The 19,857-nt window shown below is 52.4% G+C and overlaps 2 protein-coding genes across 4 annotated transcripts in view; both read right to left on the bottom strand.

The window, feature by feature from the left end:
• Rinl (Ras and Rab interactor like) overlaps window positions 1-8,880 on the bottom strand; it is a 10,393-nt gene extending 1,513 nt beyond the window's left edge. The window contains exons 1-10 of one of the 2 annotated variants that reach the window (XM_021211673.1): window positions 8,850-8,880; window positions 7,467-7,552; window positions 7,128-7,287; window positions 4,659-4,761; window positions 2,464-2,536; window positions 2,319-2,383; window positions 1,624-1,770; window positions 1,070-1,543; window positions 482-769; window positions 187-318 (exon numbers count right to left, since the gene is read on the bottom strand). In XM_021211673.1, coding sequence (XP_021067332.1) covers window positions 187-318; window positions 482-769; window positions 1,070-1,543; window positions 1,624-1,770; window positions 2,319-2,383; window positions 2,464-2,536; window positions 4,659-4,761; window positions 7,128-7,287; window positions 7,467-7,519 — 1,495 coding nt within the window. In that variant the 5' untranslated portion in view covers window positions 7,520-7,552; window positions 8,850-8,880. Of the gene's footprint in view, window positions 1-186; window positions 319-481; window positions 770-1,069; window positions 1,544-1,623; window positions 1,771-2,318; window positions 2,384-2,463; window positions 2,537-4,658; window positions 4,762-7,127; window positions 7,288-7,466; window positions 7,588-8,849 lie in introns of both variants that reach the window. The other variant, XM_021211668.1, reaches the window with a different exon arrangement.
• Window positions 8,881-9,198: 318 nt separating this feature from the next.
• Window positions 9,199-19,857, bottom strand: part of Sirt2 (sirtuin 2) — a 24,003-nt gene continuing 13,344 nt past the window's right edge. The window contains exons 8-16 of one of the 2 annotated variants that reach the window (XM_021195758.1): window positions 19,388-19,456; window positions 14,366-14,495; window positions 12,225-12,284; window positions 11,947-12,002; window positions 11,784-11,860; window positions 11,650-11,701; window positions 10,160-10,230; window positions 9,985-10,051; window positions 9,199-9,896 (exon numbers count right to left, since the gene is read on the bottom strand). In XM_021195758.1, coding sequence (XP_021051417.1) covers window positions 9,741-9,896; window positions 9,985-10,051; window positions 10,160-10,230; window positions 11,650-11,701; window positions 11,784-11,860; window positions 11,947-12,002; window positions 12,225-12,284; window positions 14,366-14,495; window positions 19,388-19,456 — 738 coding nt within the window. In that variant the 3' untranslated portion in view covers window positions 9,199-9,740. The remainder of the gene's footprint in view (window positions 9,897-9,984; window positions 10,052-10,159; window positions 10,231-11,649; window positions 11,702-11,783; window positions 11,861-11,946; window positions 12,003-12,224; window positions 12,285-14,365; window positions 14,496-19,387; window positions 19,457-19,857) is intronic. The other variant, XM_021195767.1, reaches the window with a different exon arrangement.

Below are 19,857 nucleotides of genomic sequence, written 5' to 3'. Positions count from 1 at the left end.
GAACTCACTCTGTAGACCAGGCTGGCCTCGAACTCAGAAATCCGCCTGCCTCTGCCTCCCGAGTGCTGGGATTAAAGGCGTGTGCCACCACGCCCGGCCCACCTCTCCTCTTGAGGCACAGGAAGCTGGGGCTCATCAAAGGCGCCTCCTTCTCAGTGTCTGGGCATCTCAGAAGTGGGAGCTCACCTTCTCCTCGCAACTCCCCTGGATCCAAGAGCTCCATAAGAAACTCCACATCCAGCTGTGTTTCTCCAATATGTGGACTCCAGATCAGCTCCTCCGTCAGGGCAGGTAAAAAGGCGTCGGCCCCCAGGGGCTCTAAGGAAGCCAGAGGACGGGTCATTAGTTTGGCAGGGGTGCACACAAACATCTTCCCTTCAGGTCCCCAGGCCTGAGTGGGCGCCTGCTACCAAAGGGGGCTACCCTTTCCCTGGACGTGGGTACCCACCATTAAATCACTCTAAGTTCAGAGGTCTTTTACCTTTATTCTCGCCACCGCCCAGGCCCGCGTAGACGTCGCTGCACACCGCTAGCAACAGCGCCACCTTGCGGCGCGGTGCGCACGCCGCATGCAGGTGAGCGAGGCGCGCGTGGATACGGTTCCGCAAGGCCGGGCTCTGACCCTCGGGCCCCGCTCCTACCCTCAAGGCTATTTGGCGCCGGCGTAGTCGTCGTAGTTCCTGGGCTCTGAGAGTTCGGAGTTTGGTCCACAGGGCGGGCTTCAGGGGCTCTAGAACCGCTCGACACAGGGCCACCTCCACAGCGGGGCCTGCAAAGCGTGTGGCGTGTGAGGACAATGCCACCCTGATCCCTAGTCACTCTGTCTCCGGGCTACCTACAAAGTGTAGGCAGGATTTGGGGCCTGTGGGGGATGTATGAACACTCCCAAGAACGGGGCAGAAGAGGTCTATCAGGCAATGCACATGTTAGGTAGAGCTACGAAGTAATAGCTATATACATGAACAAGTGTGCTTGCCCTTGGGGACTCAGAGATTACATGTGAACACATATAGAACCAACTTCATGGCACCCTCAAACCCTTGGGGAGTTTCCCTCCAATTCCCATTACCAAGATCTTCTTCCCGAGGGATGCTAGGTCCCCTGTTCCCAAAGACAGCTCTGACGTCGGGGTCTTTTGCCAGGTAATTCTGGAGGTTAGTGAGGAGCTGGCGCACATCCTGAAGCAGCTCTGTGGCCGGGTCCCCTGGGCGGTAGGGATTTCCAGAATCTGAGATGAGGCGTGCCCGAAGGCATCGGTACTGCCTAGCTACATAGCTGCTCCGGGCCCTAGCCAGAGCACGGATGTGGGCAGTGAGCATATCCTCGCAGTCTTCCTCTTCATCTTTGTAGCAGTCGTTGTTCACTTCCTCCTCTTCTAGAGCAGGACTAGGAAAGAGCACTTCCGACTCACGGGAGTGAGCTTCTGGTCCAGGATGAAGCCCTTGTCTTTCTGGACGATGCACTTCCTGTGCAGCATGGTGAGCTTCTGGTCTCAAAGGGTCTTCCACCCAAGAGACCCGGTGTGGGGTGGGCTTCCTGGAGGCTGGATGGGAGACAGGTTGGCTTATTACAGTGCCATCCATCCCCTCATCTCCCAAGGTCCCCGGGCCCCGCCCTGCTAACCTAGACTGTATTTCTGGCCGGACTCTGGCTCTGTTTGCTGTGGGCTCTCTGTTTCCCAGCCTCCATGTGTCTCCAGGTAGAGCTGGTTCACTACAGACAGCACCCTCCCTGAGGCGTCCGCCTGGATGCAGCCAAGCCGATGAGGATCTGAGGGTCAGCGGAAGAGGCAAGGTGACCCAGGTACATAGGGGGCACCAGACTTCATCCTCATCCTTCCTCACTTAGGACCAAGAATGTAGTCCCACTCCCACCCCGTCCCCCAGCTCCCAGGCCCTCCAGCTCGATCTTGTCAGATCCCAGGAGCCATCTTATCCCCTGCAATCCCAGCTGACCCTGCAGCTGCCTCCTCCTCCTCCTCTTCTCTCCCTTCTCTCTCTCCTCCTCTTCTCCCTCCTCCTTTTCCTCCTCTTCTTTATGGTTTTTCCAGACAGGATTTCTCGATGTAGCCCTGGCTGTCCTGGAGCTCATTCTATAGACCAGGCTGTCCTCGAACTCACAGAGATCCACCTGCCTCTGCCTCCTGGGTGCTGGGACTAAAGGCGTGTGTCACCATTGGACCCACCGCAGCTTCTTTTCATTCTTGCCCCACTCCCAGCTTCTTTCAAACCCAGTTAGTTATCTGGTCCTTTAGATGCAGTCTCTCTGGGCCACAAAGAGGCAGGTTGGGCTCTCCTTCCCGGAGCAGTGGACCTCACCTGAGTGATTATCTCCGGCCCCCACAGTAGGCGTGGGCAAGAGCAGGGTCCTTGGCAAAATGTCCCTGAGTTAAGACAGAGGGAAGTCTTGGTATGGATGAGTATCTCAGGGAGTCCCCATGCCCCTCTGCCAGATGACCTGTACCTGCTGGCTGACAGAAAGGCCAGGAGATGGGAACAGTCGGGCATGCAGAGGTTGGAGGATTCCAGGGACACACCTAGTGAGGGGAAGAGAAAGGGGTGTTACAGGGTGGCCACTGTCCACCTCACCCTACCCTGTGGCCCAGCCTTCCCACACTCCCGCCCGCCCCCTCCCCTCTATCCTCCCTCAGAAACAGGGAGTGTCCACCACTGGGAGTTGACATCATTTTCTCTCTTGATGTTCTTTTTGTATGTTTGTTTATTTTTGTTTTTGTTTTGTTTTGTTTTTTTCCGAGACAGGGTTTCTCTGTGTAGCCCTGGCTGTCCTGGAACTCACTCTGTAGACCAGGCTGGCCTCGAACTCAGAAATCCGCCTGCCTCTGCCTCCCAAGTGCTGGGATTAAAGGCGTGCACCACCATGCCCGGCCTCTCTTGATGTTCTGACACCAAATAAGTTAGCTCAACAGAAATGTTTTCAGTTTTTGTTTGTTTGTTTGTTTGTTTGTTTTGTTGAAACAGGGTCTCGGGCTGGTGAGATGGCTCAATGGGTAAGAACACTGATTGCTCTTCCGAAGATCCTGAGTTCAAATCCCAAAAACCACATGGTGGCTCACAACCACCCACAATGAGATCTGACGCCCTCTTCTGGTGTGTCTGAAGACAGTTACAGTGTACTTACATATAATAAATAAATAAATCTTTAAAAAAATTTGAAACAGGGTCTCACTGTTTTTCATAGGTCAGCCTGGTCTACAGAATGAATTTCAGGACAGCCAGGGTTATACAGAAAAACCCTGTCTTGAAAAGTCATAAAGAGCCGGGCGCGGTGGCGCATGCCTTTAATCCCAGCACTCGGGAGGCAGAGGCAAGTGGATTTCTGAGTTCGAGGCCAGCCTGGTCTACCAAGTGAGTTCCAGGACAGCCAGGGCTATACAGAGAAACTCTGTCTCGAAAAACCAAAAAAAAAAAAAAAAAAAGTCATAAAGAAGAGGAGGGGGAAAAGGCAGCTGTGGTAGGAGGGGATAAGACCACCTCTTTGGGGCTGGAGAGTACCCTCGGTGGTTAAGAGCACTGACTATTCTTCCAGAGGTCCTGAGTTCAATTCCCAGCAACCACATGGTGGCTTGAAACCCTCCATAAAGGGATCCAATGCCCTCTTCTGGTGTGTCTGAAGACAGCTACGATATATTCATATACATAGAATAAATACATAAATCTAAAAACAATCATCTCTGGGTCCTAGGGGCAGTGATGCCCCCTGCACACCTGGGACACCCCTCAGATCCCCTGAGATCTGCTGGCCTGGAACTCACTATGTGGCCCAGATTGGCTTTAAAACACGTGGCAATTTTTCTGCGTGAGAATACAGTCCTGAGCCACCATGCCAAGCTTTCTTTTGTTTTTGTATATGTAGCCCAGGCTAGACTAAAACACTTCTTTTTATTATATTAAAATTCTTTTATTTATGTGTATGGTTGTTTTGCCTGCCCGTGTCCGTGTGATACATAAGTGCCCACAGAGGACAGAAGAGGGCAGTAGACTCCCTGGGACTGGAGTTACAGGCGGGGTTTGAGCCATGTCACAGGAGTGCTGGGAGCCCAGTGAGGGACTCTGGGAGACGGATAGTGTTCTTTCCCGTGGGTCCAGCTCCAGCCCTTGAATTCTCGAATCAACACAGGTTATCTTCTTATGGAGGTTCTCAAGGCTGGAGACTTAAGTCAACCACTCAGGGAAGGGTGCTCCAGCAGGAAGGACAGACAGTAGCAACATCTTACAGCTGGGTTAGCAGGAACCGAGAGGAGAACAATGGGGCTGGGCAGTGAGTGTGGGCCTGAAGCAAACAAGGGGTAGAAGCAAGCTGAATCAGACAGCACCGTAGCTCATGATGGCCACCTAACTTGGCATTCGGGGATGTTAACAAACACCTCCAGCGTTTGGGGGAGGGTTGGACCACATGGAGCCCATGTGTGAGCATCCCTCTTTGCTGTGCTCAGCAAGGGCTTCAAGAGAGGGGGTAGCTGCAGAGACATCAGGGGAGGAGGCTACCGCAGTGATCTGGGCAAGAAATGATGGGCTAGCTGAGACTCAGTGATGGAGGCACGTGAGACTGTGGAACTCAAGAGATATTTGGGGATCAAAGCACATATAGTTCTCGGTCCATTCGCTGCGTGGACTGCAAACCTAGGGCAGGGTCCTCACCTCCAGGAAACCTCTGAATTGGATAGGCGTTGATATCTCCTGACAAAGGCCCTGCCTTCAACATTAGGACCTGGCCAGGGTCGTGTCCAATGACCAGGAAGCTCTGGAGAAGAGGGGAAAGGGCAGAAATCAGCTTCAGGCAGGAATGCGCAGATGTTTCTTTTTGCCTGCTTGCTGACAGTTCACTTTAAGGGAGTGGTTCTCAACCTTTCTAAGCTGTGACCCTTTAATACCGTTTCTCATGTGTGGCGACCCCCCAACCATAAAATTATTTTTGTTGCTCCTTCATAACTCTACTCATAGGAATCGTAATAGAGATATCTGATATGCAGAATATCTGATATGTGACCCCTGTGAAAGGGTTGCTTGTGACCCACAGGTTGAGCACCTCTAGTGATGGTTGAGCCCAGTGTTCCATGCTTTGAAGGCAGGCGCTCTCCCAGCTGAGCTAAATCTCTAGGCCTGTTCTGTAGGGACATCAACAAATGTATTTGTCTTTCCAACAGCAAGGCACCTGGCAGCCAGAGTTTGGCAGCCCAGTGAAACCCTCCCTCAGTTCCTGTAGACAGGACCTGGGGGGTGGGGCCAGGACTAGACCTAGCCAATAGGATGGGCTACTGCATGATCACTGGCTGGTTCAGGGATGGGCAATCCTAAACCTACCTAACTCATGAGCATCTGCCACTGGAATTTTGCTGTAGATCTTTGATTTTTGTCGTTTGTTTGTGGGCTCCCAGCCCCCACAGTGTGGCTGAGGACTCAATCTAGGGTCTTTTCACACAACAGTGCTAGGCTCCTGAGCCACATCCCCAGTACTGCTTGCTTCTTTTTGAAATTTTCTCTTTTGCCCCCAAAATGGGGACTTACTATATAGCCCAGGTTAGCCTCAAACACATAATCCTCCTGTAGAAGACTCCCAAATGCTGAAATTATAGGCATATTTCATACACCTAGCTTGAGAGAATTCTTTGGAAAACACTAACCCCCTCTTGGGTAGGGGCTTAAACCCAGGAACTTTTGGTCACTGTGCAGGAAATGCTGCCTGCCCCTGTTAAGTGGGTGGGACACAGTACTGACAATCATCTTTACCATCACAAGGATAATGGCCTTGCCAGGGGGCAGCTGTGGTCTGCCAGCTGTTCTCTCCAAATTTATCCTATATTCCCCGAAGAAGCTGTAGTCTGTCTGTCCATCCATCCATTTGTCATTCCACCCTCCCCATACCCATATCTATCTATATTTTGACAAGGTCTCATTGTAGCAGGCTGGCTTTGAACTCACTAAGTAGCCCAAACTATCTTTGTACTCTGGATCCTCCTGCTTCTGACCCCTTGTGTGCCACCAGGCACAGACCCGAGGAATGTCTTGTTCAGGGCCTTAGTATGCTGAGCTACAGGAAATGATGACCATCAGGGCTTGGAGGCACACAGCTGTGATTGGATGATGGGTTCAAGAATAGCCTGATTACACAGTGAGATTGGCTCAGGTAAAGGTGCTCAGTGCTGGCTTGGCTGTACTATATAACTCCCAAGTGAGCTTTATTTTGATTTTTTTTTCTTCTGAAACAGGCCATGGCTGTCCTGGAACTCACTCTGTAGAACAGGCTGGCCTCGAACTCAGAGATCTTCCTGCCTCTACCTCTTAAGTGCTAGGATTAACGGTGTTGTGTCACTACTGCTGGCCTCCAAGTGAGGTTTTTTTGTTTGTTTGTTCTTAAAGATTTATTTATTTTATGCATAGGAGTGCTCTATCTACATGTACACCTTCATGCCAGAAGAGGGCATCTGATCCCAGTACAGATGGTTGTGAGCCACCATGTAGTTGCTGGGAATTGAACTCAGGAACTCTGGAAGAGCTGACATTGCTCTTAACCACTGAGCCATCTGTCCAGCCTCCCCTTCTCCCAACCTCTCAAGTGAGCTTTTCAAGCCTGGCTCTCCGGTCCTTGGCATGTGTTCTTCCTCAGGCCAGAGACACAGGACAGCTGGCAGCTCCTTTCTTCCTGCCTGGGATACACATATCCTAGACCACACCCCACGTGAAATGAGGAAAGCTCAGAGAACAGCCAGCCCCACCTTCATCAGCCAGCCCTGTTGCTGTCCCTACAGAACAGGCCTGGAGATTTAGCTCAGCTGAGAGAGTGCCTGCCTTCAATGCATGGAACACTGGGCTCAACCATCTCTAGTATTGCACATGCTGGGTGTGGTCACACACACACACACACACACACACACACACACACACACTCCTGTAACATTTATTCTCGGGGGATGTAAAGGCAAAAGGATCAGAAATTTGAAGTCAGCCTCTGCTACACAATGAGTTGGGGACCAGCCTGGGGTATATAAAGTCTTTCCTAAAACAAATGCCTAAGTTTTAGGTTAGCCCAGTTTGTGTTGTGTTGGTCACCCACCTGATCCAAGCTGACATAGGGAGGGTCAGAAGTGATGCCCAGCTTTGAGTACTCACCCCCAGTGGCCACAGCTCCAGAAAGGCCTTGGCATGCTGAGCATCCAGCTCGGGGACCTGCCACACTCTCTGAGTCCTCTGCAGTCGAAGAAGTGGCTCTGTGGTGCTGAGGACCCCTAGTGGGAGCTTATCTGCTACATCTGCTAGTGGCCGGACCAGCCTGGGGTGCACAGGTGCCAGGAGGTCAAGGGTCATAGTGGAAGCTGGCCACTGGAGTGGGGCGACGGGGGACGGGGTCCAAAGGGCAGGGATAGCCCAGGAACAAAAGGTCAAAGGTGGAGCTGGGGAGGGGGAATTGGGGAGGGGGATTTTGATCCAGAGCCAACTCTATAGCCTCACCTGTCCACTTTAGTAGGGGCTGCAGACACCATGTCCGGCTGGGCTAGCCTCATACTGCCAGGCACCAGCGAGCCATGCTCTGGCCTCTGGCATGGAGGAAGACAAGACTCAGGCTGCTCAGCTAAGGCAAGAACGAACAGTTTATTCCATTCCATGTGCCTCAGAGGTCTCGCCTGAGCTCTTGAATGGACCGCAGAGGTCCACAGCTATGCCTGTGCCAACGACTGTGGACCGCAGAGGCCCACGGCTATGCCCGTGCCAAGGACTGGTGTTTTGTTTTTGTTTTGCTCTTTTGAGACAGTTCAGACTCACTTGGATTGCTCTGTAGTCGAGACTAGCCCCAAACTCATGGCAATCCTCCTGCTTCAAGCTCTCAGGTGGTGAGATAATAGGCTACACCACTATGCCTCGCTGGGGTGGCCGTAACATTCTTTAGTTGCTGAGGGGCAGACAACTCTGAGGACCCCAGGAGGAAGGCCCATGTATCTTGTGGTGGGGGAAGAGCATTCCCAACAGGAATTTACAGAGCAGAAGGGGATAAGTTCTGGAAAAGTTTTTGGCTCGCTCTGTCTGCTAGCCAGATGCGACATGACACTCATTTCTTCCCTTCCCAGATTTCAGAGGAGCCCTAACACACCCTTCTCCCACATTTGATTAAAAGTGTTTTCTTTTTTGGAGACAGGGTCTCACTATGTCGATCTGGCTGGCCTGGAACTCACAGAAATTTGCCTGCTTCTTTCTTCCAAGTGCTGGGATTAAAGGCATGTGCCACCACCGCCCAGCTTCCATTTATTTGTCAAATATTAATTTTTTTTCTTTTTTTGAGACAGGACCTTGTATAGCCCAGGCTTGTTCCATACTTGCTGTGTATTTCAGCAGAGGCTAGATTCTTACTCTTCATCTTGGTGAACACTACACCCCAAATGTTCACCAAGAGGGGATTACCAACCCCAAGTGAACCCTTTCGGGACAGGGGTAAGGTATGTGGGACTGGAGAGACCATCCAGCTGCTTTCCCATCATCTATCCGTCCTCCACCATTTCACCCCCATCTTTCTGCCTGAACTCCTGGCCCAGCATTAGGTGGCCGGCCTGGGAAGAGGTCTGATCAGCAGGCTAACCCTATTCTGAGGGCTCCATTTCTCTTAGGGTATTGTGTGCAAGCCAGATAATTATCAGCTACACCAATTACTGAGCTGCCAACTAGCAACTTCAGGTGTTGGGGTGGGGAACACACCTCAGGGACAGGCAGGGAAGAAGGGTGAAGGGGGGGAGGCAGTGCTCCCTTGGGAGGAGATCTGGACAGGGGTAGGGCTGGGCAGGGTTGGATGGAGGCAGCTGTGGGTGCAAATGGGACCAGATGTTTGGTCCCTGGGGGCCCTACCTGTTCCGAGGGGAGCCAGAGCAGCAGGAAGTGAAAGTACTCTCTAGGGAGGAAGCCAGGGAGGCAGGGGAAGAGGCGGGGCTGAGGCGTCTGAAATCACCTTCCTCTCTCTTTGGGGGGGGGGGTCAGTATTAAGGGATCCACTTAGGAGGAGTGAGCCTCTGGCAGGCTGAGAGCCAGGGTGAAAAGTCACCAGGCTACCCTCTCCAAGGGCATATCTTGGTCCCAGTTGCCATTACCCCTAAGATCCTGGAGCCATAGATAGTCTGGAGTCTTTATGGCCTTCTCTCCCCCGCCCCCAGATGCCTTAAGTACCCACTAAAAGAAGCAGAGGCCACACAGCTCATGGTTAGTTGCTTTGTTTTGTTTTTTTAATTTGTTTCTAATAAGCAAGGTCTCTTGCTCATCCACCAACAGCTGGCAGGTGGGTCCCCAGGAAAGGGAGCCTGGTACCCACTTTGTTGGAGGCAGAGAGCTGGCAGGCCTTCAGCTTCAGAGACCCACAAGCCCCCCCCCCGGGTGAAGTTATATTTGTAGAGTCCAGCCCCTATGCGGGCTAGGTTAATTTGATTTAGCCACAGGCCCTCCTGAAAACAATAGAGAAATGCCTTATTCTGGCGCTGTTAGAGGAGTTTTGGGGTACCCTGCTCTCTGGGAATAATTAGAAGTTAGGGAAGGCTGCTTCTTGCCCTAGGTGGTTAGAGGCTATGGGCTACGGTTAGAGACTGCACAGGCCTTAGCCCTTAGGTACATTAGACTTTCCTGGGATCGAGTTGGGGACCCTGATTTCAAGAAAGTGATTAAAGAATGAAGGGTCTATGAGCTCACACAAGCTGCATGTTAGAGGGACCAGGGCTGGCCAGGGCTCCGCTGTCCTGTGGGAGGTAGTGGTTACTGGTGTTCCTCTTTCTCTTTGGTCCTGGCCGCCTCCTTGGCAGGCGGTGGGGACTTTCTAGGGGAGATGGTAGTGCTGGGGTTGGGGGCCTGTGACCCTGACTGGGCATCTATGTTGGCATGCTCCTTCCGGACAAGGTCTTCCAGCTCCTTCTGTAGGGGGCAAAGTTGAGGCAAGTCAGGTTACCGTAAACCCCACAGGCCTGGGCTCAGGGTGGGCTGGGGTGGCCCAGCTCCTCACCTTCCATCCGAGGAGGTCAGCGAGAGCCAGGCAGCCTTGGTCACAGTCACCCAGCCAGGCCACGTCCCTGCAGGGTTAGCAGGAGTAAGAGAACAGGCTGAGGTCCGGCCGGCCTTCTGTCTTCTCTCCCTCCTCGCCCACCCTACCCAAGCTGCTCACCCAGGCCCAGCCTCACCTGTAAGCCTTCTTGGAGTCAAAATCCATGCCACCTCCCAAGCCCATCATCATGCCCAGGAAGGGATCCGCCTGTGGGGAGAGGACAGCTAAGGGCACAGCCCTGAGCCACCAGACCTGCCTTATGCTTATTCCAAGACAGGGTTTCTCTGTGTAGCCCTGGCCGTCCTGGAGCTTGCTCAGTAGACCAGGCTGGCCTCGAACTCACAAAGGTCCACCTTTCCTCTGCCTCCTCAGTGCTGGGATAAAAGATGTACGCCACCATACTTAACCTTATTTTTCTATTTACTAATTAATGTGTGTGTGTGTGTGTGTGTGTGTGTGTGGTAGTGGGGTATGTGCCTGTATTTGTATACATGTGGATCTGGAGGTCAGGCTAGAGGTCAACCAAGGGGCCAACCATATGTACTATTTCTTAGGAGTTAGCCAATTTGTTATTGATTGATTGATTGCCACTTGGCTTCTTTTTATCTAACTGTATGTATGTCCTTTATGTGCTCAGAGGACCAAGAGGGCATGAGATGCCCAGGAGCTGGCGTTAAAGGCAGTTGTGAGCCACCTGGCATGGGTGCTGGGAACAGAAAGTGCTCTTAACCAGTAAGCCACCTCTTTAGTCCAAAAATAATAATAATCTTTGGCGGTGCTAAGGCAGGCAAACACTGCCACCGAGTTACATCCTCAGCCCAAACACATTCTTTCTGAGCATTTCTCAACTGGCCTGGAATTCAGGATTATGTGAGACTGGCTATCCAGTGAGCCCCAGGGGCCACTAATCTTTGCCTCTCCAGTGTGGAGCTGCAAACACCATGCCTGGATTTTTATGTGGGTGCAAGCAGTTAAACTCAGGACCCAATGTGTGCATGGCAAGCAACTTATCCTACTGCAGAACAAACAACACAGCCAGGTGTGGTGGCACAGGCTTGTCATGCCAGAACTTGGAAGGCAGAGGCAAGAGGACTAGGAGTTCAAGGTCATCTTAAATTCCATGGTGTGTTTGAGAGGACAGGGCTACAAGGGAGCCTATCTCCTGAGTTCACACTGTATCGCACCACACCACCTAGACACAGCTTAGCATCCTCAGGAGACTGCTCTATACAAACCCTCTGCCACTTCATAGGAGGGGCTTGAGAGTCCCCAGATTTTGATATGTGAGAGGACACTAGAATGGTGATGTCTGGACTGTCTCCTGGGTCCTGGGAAACACATGGGCTTCAGCAGGTTCAAGGCACGGTTCTGTTCTGTGCTCAGTGGAGTCCAGAATGACACAGAGGCCCAGTGCACACCCAGCTCCCATGCTCTCCCTGAACTGGCAAGTCTAAGTCTGGTGCTTTCAGGGAGGACAGAGACCTGAGGAAGCGGTCAGATGAAGAAGGGGGCAAAATAAACAGAGGGGGAGGTAGTGGGGGGGGAGGGGGAGAGGGAAGAGAAAGGGGAGGGGAAGGAGCAGGAGAAGGAGAGGGAGAGGAGGGAGGGGAGCCGAGGCCTACTTACCTGTCCTGTCTTTTCCTTGTTAATGAGCAGCCGTGGGGTGGCTAGTGGTGCCCTGGGAAGGGGGAGCTGAGGTTCAGGATCTGCCCTAGTGCCCTGTCCCGAGCTGACCCCCAGTCCCATCCTCCTCAACCTACTTGCTGATGAGGGAGGCGAAGGGCTGCACCTGCAGGGAGGTGCCCATGATGATGAGGAGGTCCACCTTGGAGAAGTCCTGCAGGGAGTAACCAGGAAGGCCTTGGACCCCACTGCTCTGGCTTTGTCCCCCTCACATGGGCCAAGCCCAGAGTGGACACTTACTGACTGCATGCAGGAGAAGAAGCGAGATGGAAGGTTCTCACCAAAAAACACGATATCTGTGGTAGAAATGGACAGAGGGACAGAGGGACAGAGGACGGGAGAAATGGGAGACAGAGCTAGAACAGTCAGAAGTTGGGGGTCCAACTGAGGCATGGGGGGGGCAGACAGATACCCACCCTCTGCTGAACAGTAGGGGATGGGCCAGGTAGCAGAGTGGCCAGTGGAGGAAAGGGGTCCCAGCTCCAGGCCCACCTCCCAGCCCCAGGACCAAGGCTCACCAGGCTTTACCACACTCTGACATTGCTCACACTTGGGAGTCGCTTCTGAGAAGATCTTCTCTGAGTGGGACAGAGGGAGAGAGAGAGAGAGACAGTGAGTTGTGAGGCCCCCCCAAGGGCTGCTCCATACTGTCAACAGAAATGCATCCCAGGCAGGTGGCAGTGGTGCATGCCTAGAGCCTGCTTGGGGGGAGAATTAAACAGGAGAATTGTGAGTTCAAGGCCAGCCTTGGCTACACAACAAAACCACATCTCAAAAAACCAAGAGCTGGGGCTTCAAGGTGGCTCAGTGCATAAAGGTGACTTGAGTTCTGTCCCCAGATTCCACATGCTAAAAGGAGAGAAACAGCTCCTGCAGATGGTCCTCTGGCATGTACACGTATGCTATGCCATGTGCACACCTACACACATACGCACGCGAACACACAGATCAATATTAATACTTAACAGCAAACCCCAAGAGCTGAGGCTAGCTCAGTGGCAGAACCATGAGGGCTTGGGCACGACTCAGCAGGAGATGCCTGCCTGAGTCGCCCAGTGTGGGGGCTGTGGGTGTGGCCCAGTGGTAGAGCATCTGACCTTGCATTTCCAAGTCCCCTAGTTCTGGTCCGCAGTACCACAGAACAAACAGCACAGCCCACTACTCAGGCATCCCTGCTTCTCAGAGAGGGGCTCCCTCCTTAGAGAGCTGTCCCTGACACCTCTAGGCACCCAGGGGTGGGGCAGCACCACAGCTAGTGAGCGAGACGGTGTATACAGGGGCAAACCCATCTGCCCCAGACAGGCACCCCTGGACTCCACAGATCCCCATCCGGGGAATGGGAGTCAAATCTTTCCCATGGGTCCTGGGGACAGTCCTATCTTCCCCTGGGTTAGGAAAGGACATACAGATAGCCTTGGGTTGGATCAAACCCTAAACTCATCTGTTTCCCACCCTTGGGTTCCGTGACAGACTCCTTATGGGACAGACTACCCTTATGAAAGTCACACTCCTTACTTATGGATTAGAGAGCCTGAAAGCACATCTGTCACGTGCAGCCCAAAGGGCCGGAGCTCACTCCGCCAGCCACTCATCCAGTCAGTCACAGGGCAAAGCTTTAACGGCCACTGCTGAGGTATTTCTGCACAAATATGCTATTCTGTGGGTGGAAGATGTGATTCCCCAGGGACATAAAGGGGGTAATGTCCATTGGCCATCACCCCCAGCTGTGCACACTTGGGCTGCTCAGGAACCCTCAGTCTGGGGCAGCTGACTGGCATTCTGTGAGAAAAGCCACCTTCCAGGGTCCTGCTACAAAGGCCACAGCTGTTCTGATCTCTAGGGGACACCAGAGGCTTTGTGACATCAACATAAAGAATACAGAAATGGACCCCCAGTGACACAGCAGCTTCAGGCTCAGCACAATGGCTGCCAGAAACACCCTGGTGCCGGGGCTCAGGCGCAGGGACTAGCTGTCTCTCTTGGGTGCTGTGTCCTCACATGAATGAGGGACAGCAGTGACAGCCCTGAGCCCTGCCATGTGTGCTTCCAGCACTCGTCTTACCCAGCACAGCATCTAGCTTCCCTCTCCACAGGCTCTTGCTGCACTGTCCAACATGGAAGTCTGAGCTACATGAGACTTAGGTTGCACTGTGCAATGCCTTCCTCAGAAGGTAGCCCTGTTTGCCGTGTAAGATAGTAAATGCTTCAGAGACACAGAGGCTGTGTGACCGTTGAGGATGAGTCTACACGGAGTCCACACGTGGCTGGCCGTGCTCTGAACTTCATATGGATGACAGCCCAGCAGAGGGGTGACATGGGAGCAAAGACCTGCTGTCACCTCAAATCCTTGAGGCTTCTACGGCTACCATAAAAAGCAGCACAGCTGGGTACCGTAGCCCACACCTGCTACGTCTCAGTAATAGAGAGACTGAGGCAGAAGTGCAAGCTCCGGGCCAGCCTGGGCTACATAGGGAAGCCTAGCCTCAAAGGAAACCAACCAACTCTCTGGCTGGCAAGAGGCAAAGAAAGGGGCAGACTGCACTGGGGCCCCGGCCCTCGGGCCCAGCTAAGGCAGGCAAGCAGTGAGAGGCTCGCCCGCCCGCTGCCTGAGGCGCACCGCGCGCCCGCCCGCCCGCCCGCCCGCGGAGTCCAGCCTCACCTTTCATCCAGCTCATCGTGTACTCTCTTCTGCAGGAGGTGTTCACGCAGTGTGATGTGTAGAAGGTGCCGTGGGCCTCCACCAGGTCCTGGGGCTCCAGCCCTGCCACTCGTTCCAGCGTGTCTATGTTCTGGAGGGGGAGGGGAGGTCAGGAAGATAGCCAACCCTGGTGGCTCTGAGAAGTGGCATTGCAGGGGACAAGGAAGGGTGAGGCTATATGGAAAGTGCCCACTTTCCCAGTGGGGCCACAGATGGCTGGTTGCTAAAGGATACCCATGGGACATTCTTCTGTAAACTTGGGTCACTGCCTCTATTTTTCAGAGAAGTTCTTTTGTTAGAGAGCCACACACGTTCCCTCCATTTGCCACACATTTATTGCAATAAATGTGCCTATCTTCAGTGTCTCCTTGTGGGGACCCCACCTGAGCAGCTTGTATGGGACAGCTCTGGCCAAGCATTAACATAAATAAAGTGAATCAGGTCGGCAGTGGCGGCGACTGCCTGTAAACCCTGCAATTGGAGGCTGAGGCAGGAGGACTGCTTTAAGTTTAAAGTCAGCTGAGGCTTCATAGCTAATGTCGGGACAGCCAGGGGTACATGGGAAAACCTGTCTCAAAAAAGTGAAATAGATAAGCAATAAGTAAATAAAGCCAGGCATGGTGGGCCATGCCTATAAATCTAGACTACTATAAAGGTGAGGCCAGCCTGAGGGACAGGGCAAGATTCAGGCAAGCTGGGGTGAGACTGCCACCTGTTTGGAAAAGCCACAGTATGGGCTGACAAGACGGCTCAGCCAGCAATGGCCTTTGCCACCAACATAGCAACGTGGCTTTGGGCCCCGGAAATCACATGGTAGAAGCAAACAGCTTCCTTCAGTTGTCCGCTGAACTTTACAGACACACTAAATAAGTATAATATGAATAAATAAAACAAGAGAATGACTTATTTGTTTCTTTGGGGGGGGGGTTGAGAGTGCCTCAAACTGGAGAACCTCCCTCCTGAGTGCCAGGTTACAGGGGCACTGCCACACCCTGCACTCACGGATGCTGCATCTGCTCTGTCGCTGGCTCAGTCTACCAAGTCCTTCACTGGAGAGTGAGCAGCACACACGCAAACAGCTAACTAAGGGCTCACAGAACTACCTCCAGCAGACTCGGTATCCATAGGAAACATAGTCTAGAGTGGAGGGAGATGCCTGAGATCTCAGATCATGTTGGATTATATCCACAGACATGCTCCTTCCCTTGTGATGGGGCTCTGTCCTCATAAGCCCACCGTTGAGTTGAGTCTACCCTGAGTGGGGCAGACCTTTGACACCTACCCTACTGCACATCCGTGATGTAAGTTTGCAGTTTCCCCTCAGGATGATGTGGTAGACTGCAGCCTCTACCCAACGTCTGCATAGTAGAGCTGGGCTAGCAGAGCCAGCCTGTAATCTCAGCTACAGGAGGGTGAGGCAGAAGATCACAAGCTAAGGCCGTGCCTGGGCTGGGGGTGTGGCTCAGTGGTAGAGCACTTCCCCAGCATGCGGGAAGCCCTGCGGCCTCTATAACTAACGCAGCAGACACACACCCAAAATAAAAGGAAAAAAAGCCGGGCATGGTGGCGCATGCCTTTAATCCCAGCACTCAGGAGGCAGAGGCAGGTGGGTTCAAGGCCAGCCTGGTCTACAGAGTTCCAGGACAGCCAGGGCTACACAGAGAAACCCTGTCTCGGAAAAAAAAGAAAAGAAAAAGACTAATTCTTGGTTTTAAAAAGCATGGTGCTGGGCTGGTGAGATGGCTCAGTGGGTAAGAGCACCCGACTGCTCTTCCGAAGATCCAGAGTTCAAATCCCAGCAACCGCATGGTGGCTCATAACCATCCGTAACAAGATCTGACGCCCTCTTCTGGAGTGTCTGAAGACAGCTACAGTGTACTTACATATAATAAATAAATAAATCTTAAAAAAAAAAAAGCATGGTGCTGTTCCATGGTGTGACTATCGAGGGCTCCCCAGACAAGAGGCTGGGTTTGAGGCATACAGAGAACTTTCTGGAGGGTGAATTTCATGTATGCAACTTGAAGGGTCTGGAGCCATTCTTCTGTGGGGACCACAGTGGCTTGAGTGATCACAATGACTGAATGGGTTCCTGTGCAGAGCTAAAACCAGCACTGCATAGCTTCAAAGATGCTGTGTCGGCACAACTCAGAGGCGGAGCCACTGTGTTCCAGAAAGTGGGTCAGTGATTCAAACGGTGACGGAGGGGAAGAGGCCACCAAGAAAAAAAGCAGACCACAAAGGGGGCAAGTGGAACATTTTTTTTCCACCTTCAGATATTTTACAAAAATGTATGTGTGGGGGCTGGAGGGATGGCCCAGCAGTTTAGAGTGTTGGATATTCTCCCAGAAGACCCAGGGTTGGGTCCCAGCACCCACATGGCAGCACACATCTGTTAACACCCTCTCTTGGCCACTGTGGGCACTGCATACACACAGATCATGAACATACATGCAGGCTGAACACCCATAAACATGAAATAAAAAAAAAAAATCTCCTTTTAAAGTGTATGTGTGGAGCCAGTGAGATGGCTCAGGTAAAGGCACTTGCCACCAAGCCTGGTGACCCGAGTTCCATCCCTGGGACCCACAGGATGGAAGGAGAGAACTGACCCCTGCAGGTTGTCCTCTGACCTCCACACTTCAGGCTAGTCCCGAACTCTGCCTGCCTCTGCCTCCTATGCTAGGCTTAAAGGCGTGCGCCACCACTGCCCAGCTCCTCCAAGCTTTTGATGTGACATGCCTGCATATGTCCGTGTATACTTGGAAACACACACAAAACAACTATACTAGAGTGAAATAGATACTACAGATAGTTGGTAGGCATCTGCATGCCTCACACTGAGCACACTTGTGTTGGCAGCTCTCGCTCACAGGTGGCTCTGTCTGAGGCCTCTCTGCTCAGCCCAGGCCCCACGTCCAGCTACCCCCTGCCCCCACTATGTGGCTAAATCCCAGAGTCTCACAGCCTCAGGAAAGCACAGGAGGTGCTCAGCTGAGAGACAGCCACCACCCAGGAGATGCCTAGCCATGTTTTTCTGCATCAGTGGCCCTCCCTGAAGTCTGCCTTCTGTCCACCTTGGCTGGACCAGCACACCAGCAACCTGCCTGCTTTCTGTAGCTCCCTACCTGTCCCATCCAGCCACAGTGAGCTTCCGCCTGGAGGTTCCTTCCCTCCCAGCTCTTAGGTTTGTATTTATTTATTTATTTATATTATTATTATTTTTTATTATTTTTTATTTTTGGTTTTTCGAGACAGGGTTTCACCGTGTAGCCCTGGCTGTCCGGGAACTCACTCTGTAGACCAGGCTGGCCTCGAACTCAGAAATCTGCCTGCCTCTGCCTCCTGAGTGCTGGGATTAAAGGCATGTGCCACCACTGCCCTGTTTTTTGTTTGTTTTAATGTCACCTTGGCCAGGCTTCCCTGCCTACCCCGTGCACACCAGCATCTCCCTCATGAACCCCCCCCCCCCGACTTGCCTCCCGTGGAAGAGTTCAGAGACTCAGCCCCATCTGACACCCTAGGTCTATGACTCATGGCCCCTCTTGTTCTTGTCCCACATATGAATTAGCACCAGGAGGGCAGCGGTGTCTGCTTGGCTCACTGGTAGGGCCTGGTACTTGGGTGGACACCTGTTGTCATCGAGGCCAGCAAACAAGGGTGCCAGAGGGACATGCAACCACAAGCAGGAAGCATGGGGCTTCAAGGGAGCTGCTAGGATCAGGCCTGAGCCTGGGCGGTGCCTGGAAGGACTAAGCTGTGTCTACCCCAGCTAGGGCCTCTAGCCATCTGGCCCCAAAAGTTTGAACTCATCCTCCCCTGCCCCCTGGTGGCCGTTTCTGACATTGCAAGAGCTTCAAACCTATTTGTATTCAAGCATTAACTTTACTGTACAATTTGGAGTTCTCTTTTTCCTTTTTAACTTTTTTTCCTTGTGGGGGGGGCTGTTTGCTATGAAGCCAGTCTGACCTTAAATGCACTATTAGCCCAGGTTGGCCTTGAATTCATGATCATCTCCTTCCTCATCTCCTTCCTCAGCTTCCCAAGTACCGGGATAGCAAGTGTGTAATGTAATGGCCACTTTGTATTCCGAGACAATTGTTTAGCACACACGTATACACAGAGCAGTCTGAACTTCAACACATCCACAGAACACATAGAGACACATAGAAGCCAGCAGCCTGAACATCCTTCCGAACCCCAGAGTGGCCACATTGTCCCATTAGCCATAGTATCCGAGGCCAGGCTCAGAAGTGTACAATAAGAAGCCCACCTTCTTTACAATACAGTGTCAGTTTCCTGATTTGGAGTGGCTGTGGTATGGACAGTGTCCCCTCAGATACAGTAAGTGTGGGATGTCCTGTGACCTGCCACCTCACATCAGACTTGAGAGGGCCTAAAGCTGTTCTGACTTCTTTATATTTAAACGTTCTTATATTTGTTAGTTTATATTTTAATCGACTAACCAATTAATTTAGAGATACAGTCTCACATCCTGAAGGTTGGCCTTAAACTCATTTTGTAGCCAAGGATAACCTTTCTTTGGTTTTGTTGTTTGTTTGTTTGTTTTTTGGTCTTTCAAGATAGGGTTTCTCTGTGTAGCCCTGGCTCTTCTAGAACTCACTCTGTAGACCAGGCTGGCCTCAAACTCACAGAGATCCGCCTGCCTCTGCCTTTTGAGTACTGGAATTAAAGGCATGCGCCACTACCATCCAGCAACCTTGAATTTCTGACCTTTTTCCTGATTCCAATGAGTACCAATCTATCCTGTTTCCTTCCCCTGTTTTACAAAGGGGAAACTGAGGCCAAGAGGAAGTGGCCTATTGTAGGTCATTCACTACAATTAGCTGAGCCCGGGTCCTGTGCCTGCCTGTGTTAGCCCAGCTCTGACCAAGCCTTCCAAGACCCATCTGGCTTACTGCCAGCCAGCCCTGCCACCACGGTCCCGCCTACCCAGTCACTCCTGCCCAAGGCCCCGCCTACCTGCGTGTAGCAGCGCAGCAGCAGCCCCTTCTCTTTCAGCAGGCGGATGAAGTAGTGGCAGATGGTTGGCTGAGAGAAGAGTAACAGTGCTGATGGGAATGTCCCAGGCCATGCCCTGGGCCCATTCTGTCCCATGGCCCCATCTCAGTGAGGGTGGGCCTGCCTTCTCCCATACCACAGATGAGGAGACCCAGGCAAGGGCGTAAACTTCAGAGTGAGGCTCACAGCCAGGCTTCAGCCTCAGCCCTTCCTGGTAGTCTCAGCAGCTGAGACTGAGTTGGGTAAACTGAGGCCCAGAGCCACAGGGTAAAGCGATAAGGGCCAGGAGGGAGGCCAGGCCACCCACTCCTCCTTTCTTTTCATTTCTTAAAATTGTTTATTTCACCATCTATTTATTTGGTTTTTGAGATAGGGTCTCTCTAGGTAGGCCTGGAATTTGCTATGTGAACCAGGCTAGCCTTAAACTCACA

This window comes from Mus pahari, chromosome 1 (assembly GCF_900095145.1).
Source record: "Mus pahari chromosome 1, PAHARI_EIJ_v1.1, whole genome shotgun sequence".
Classification (NCBI taxonomy): Eukaryota; Metazoa; Chordata; class Mammalia; order Rodentia; family Muridae; genus Mus; species Mus pahari.
Note: the sequence above shows the minus strand (reverse complement) of the source record. Positions and strands in the feature narration are given on the sequence as shown.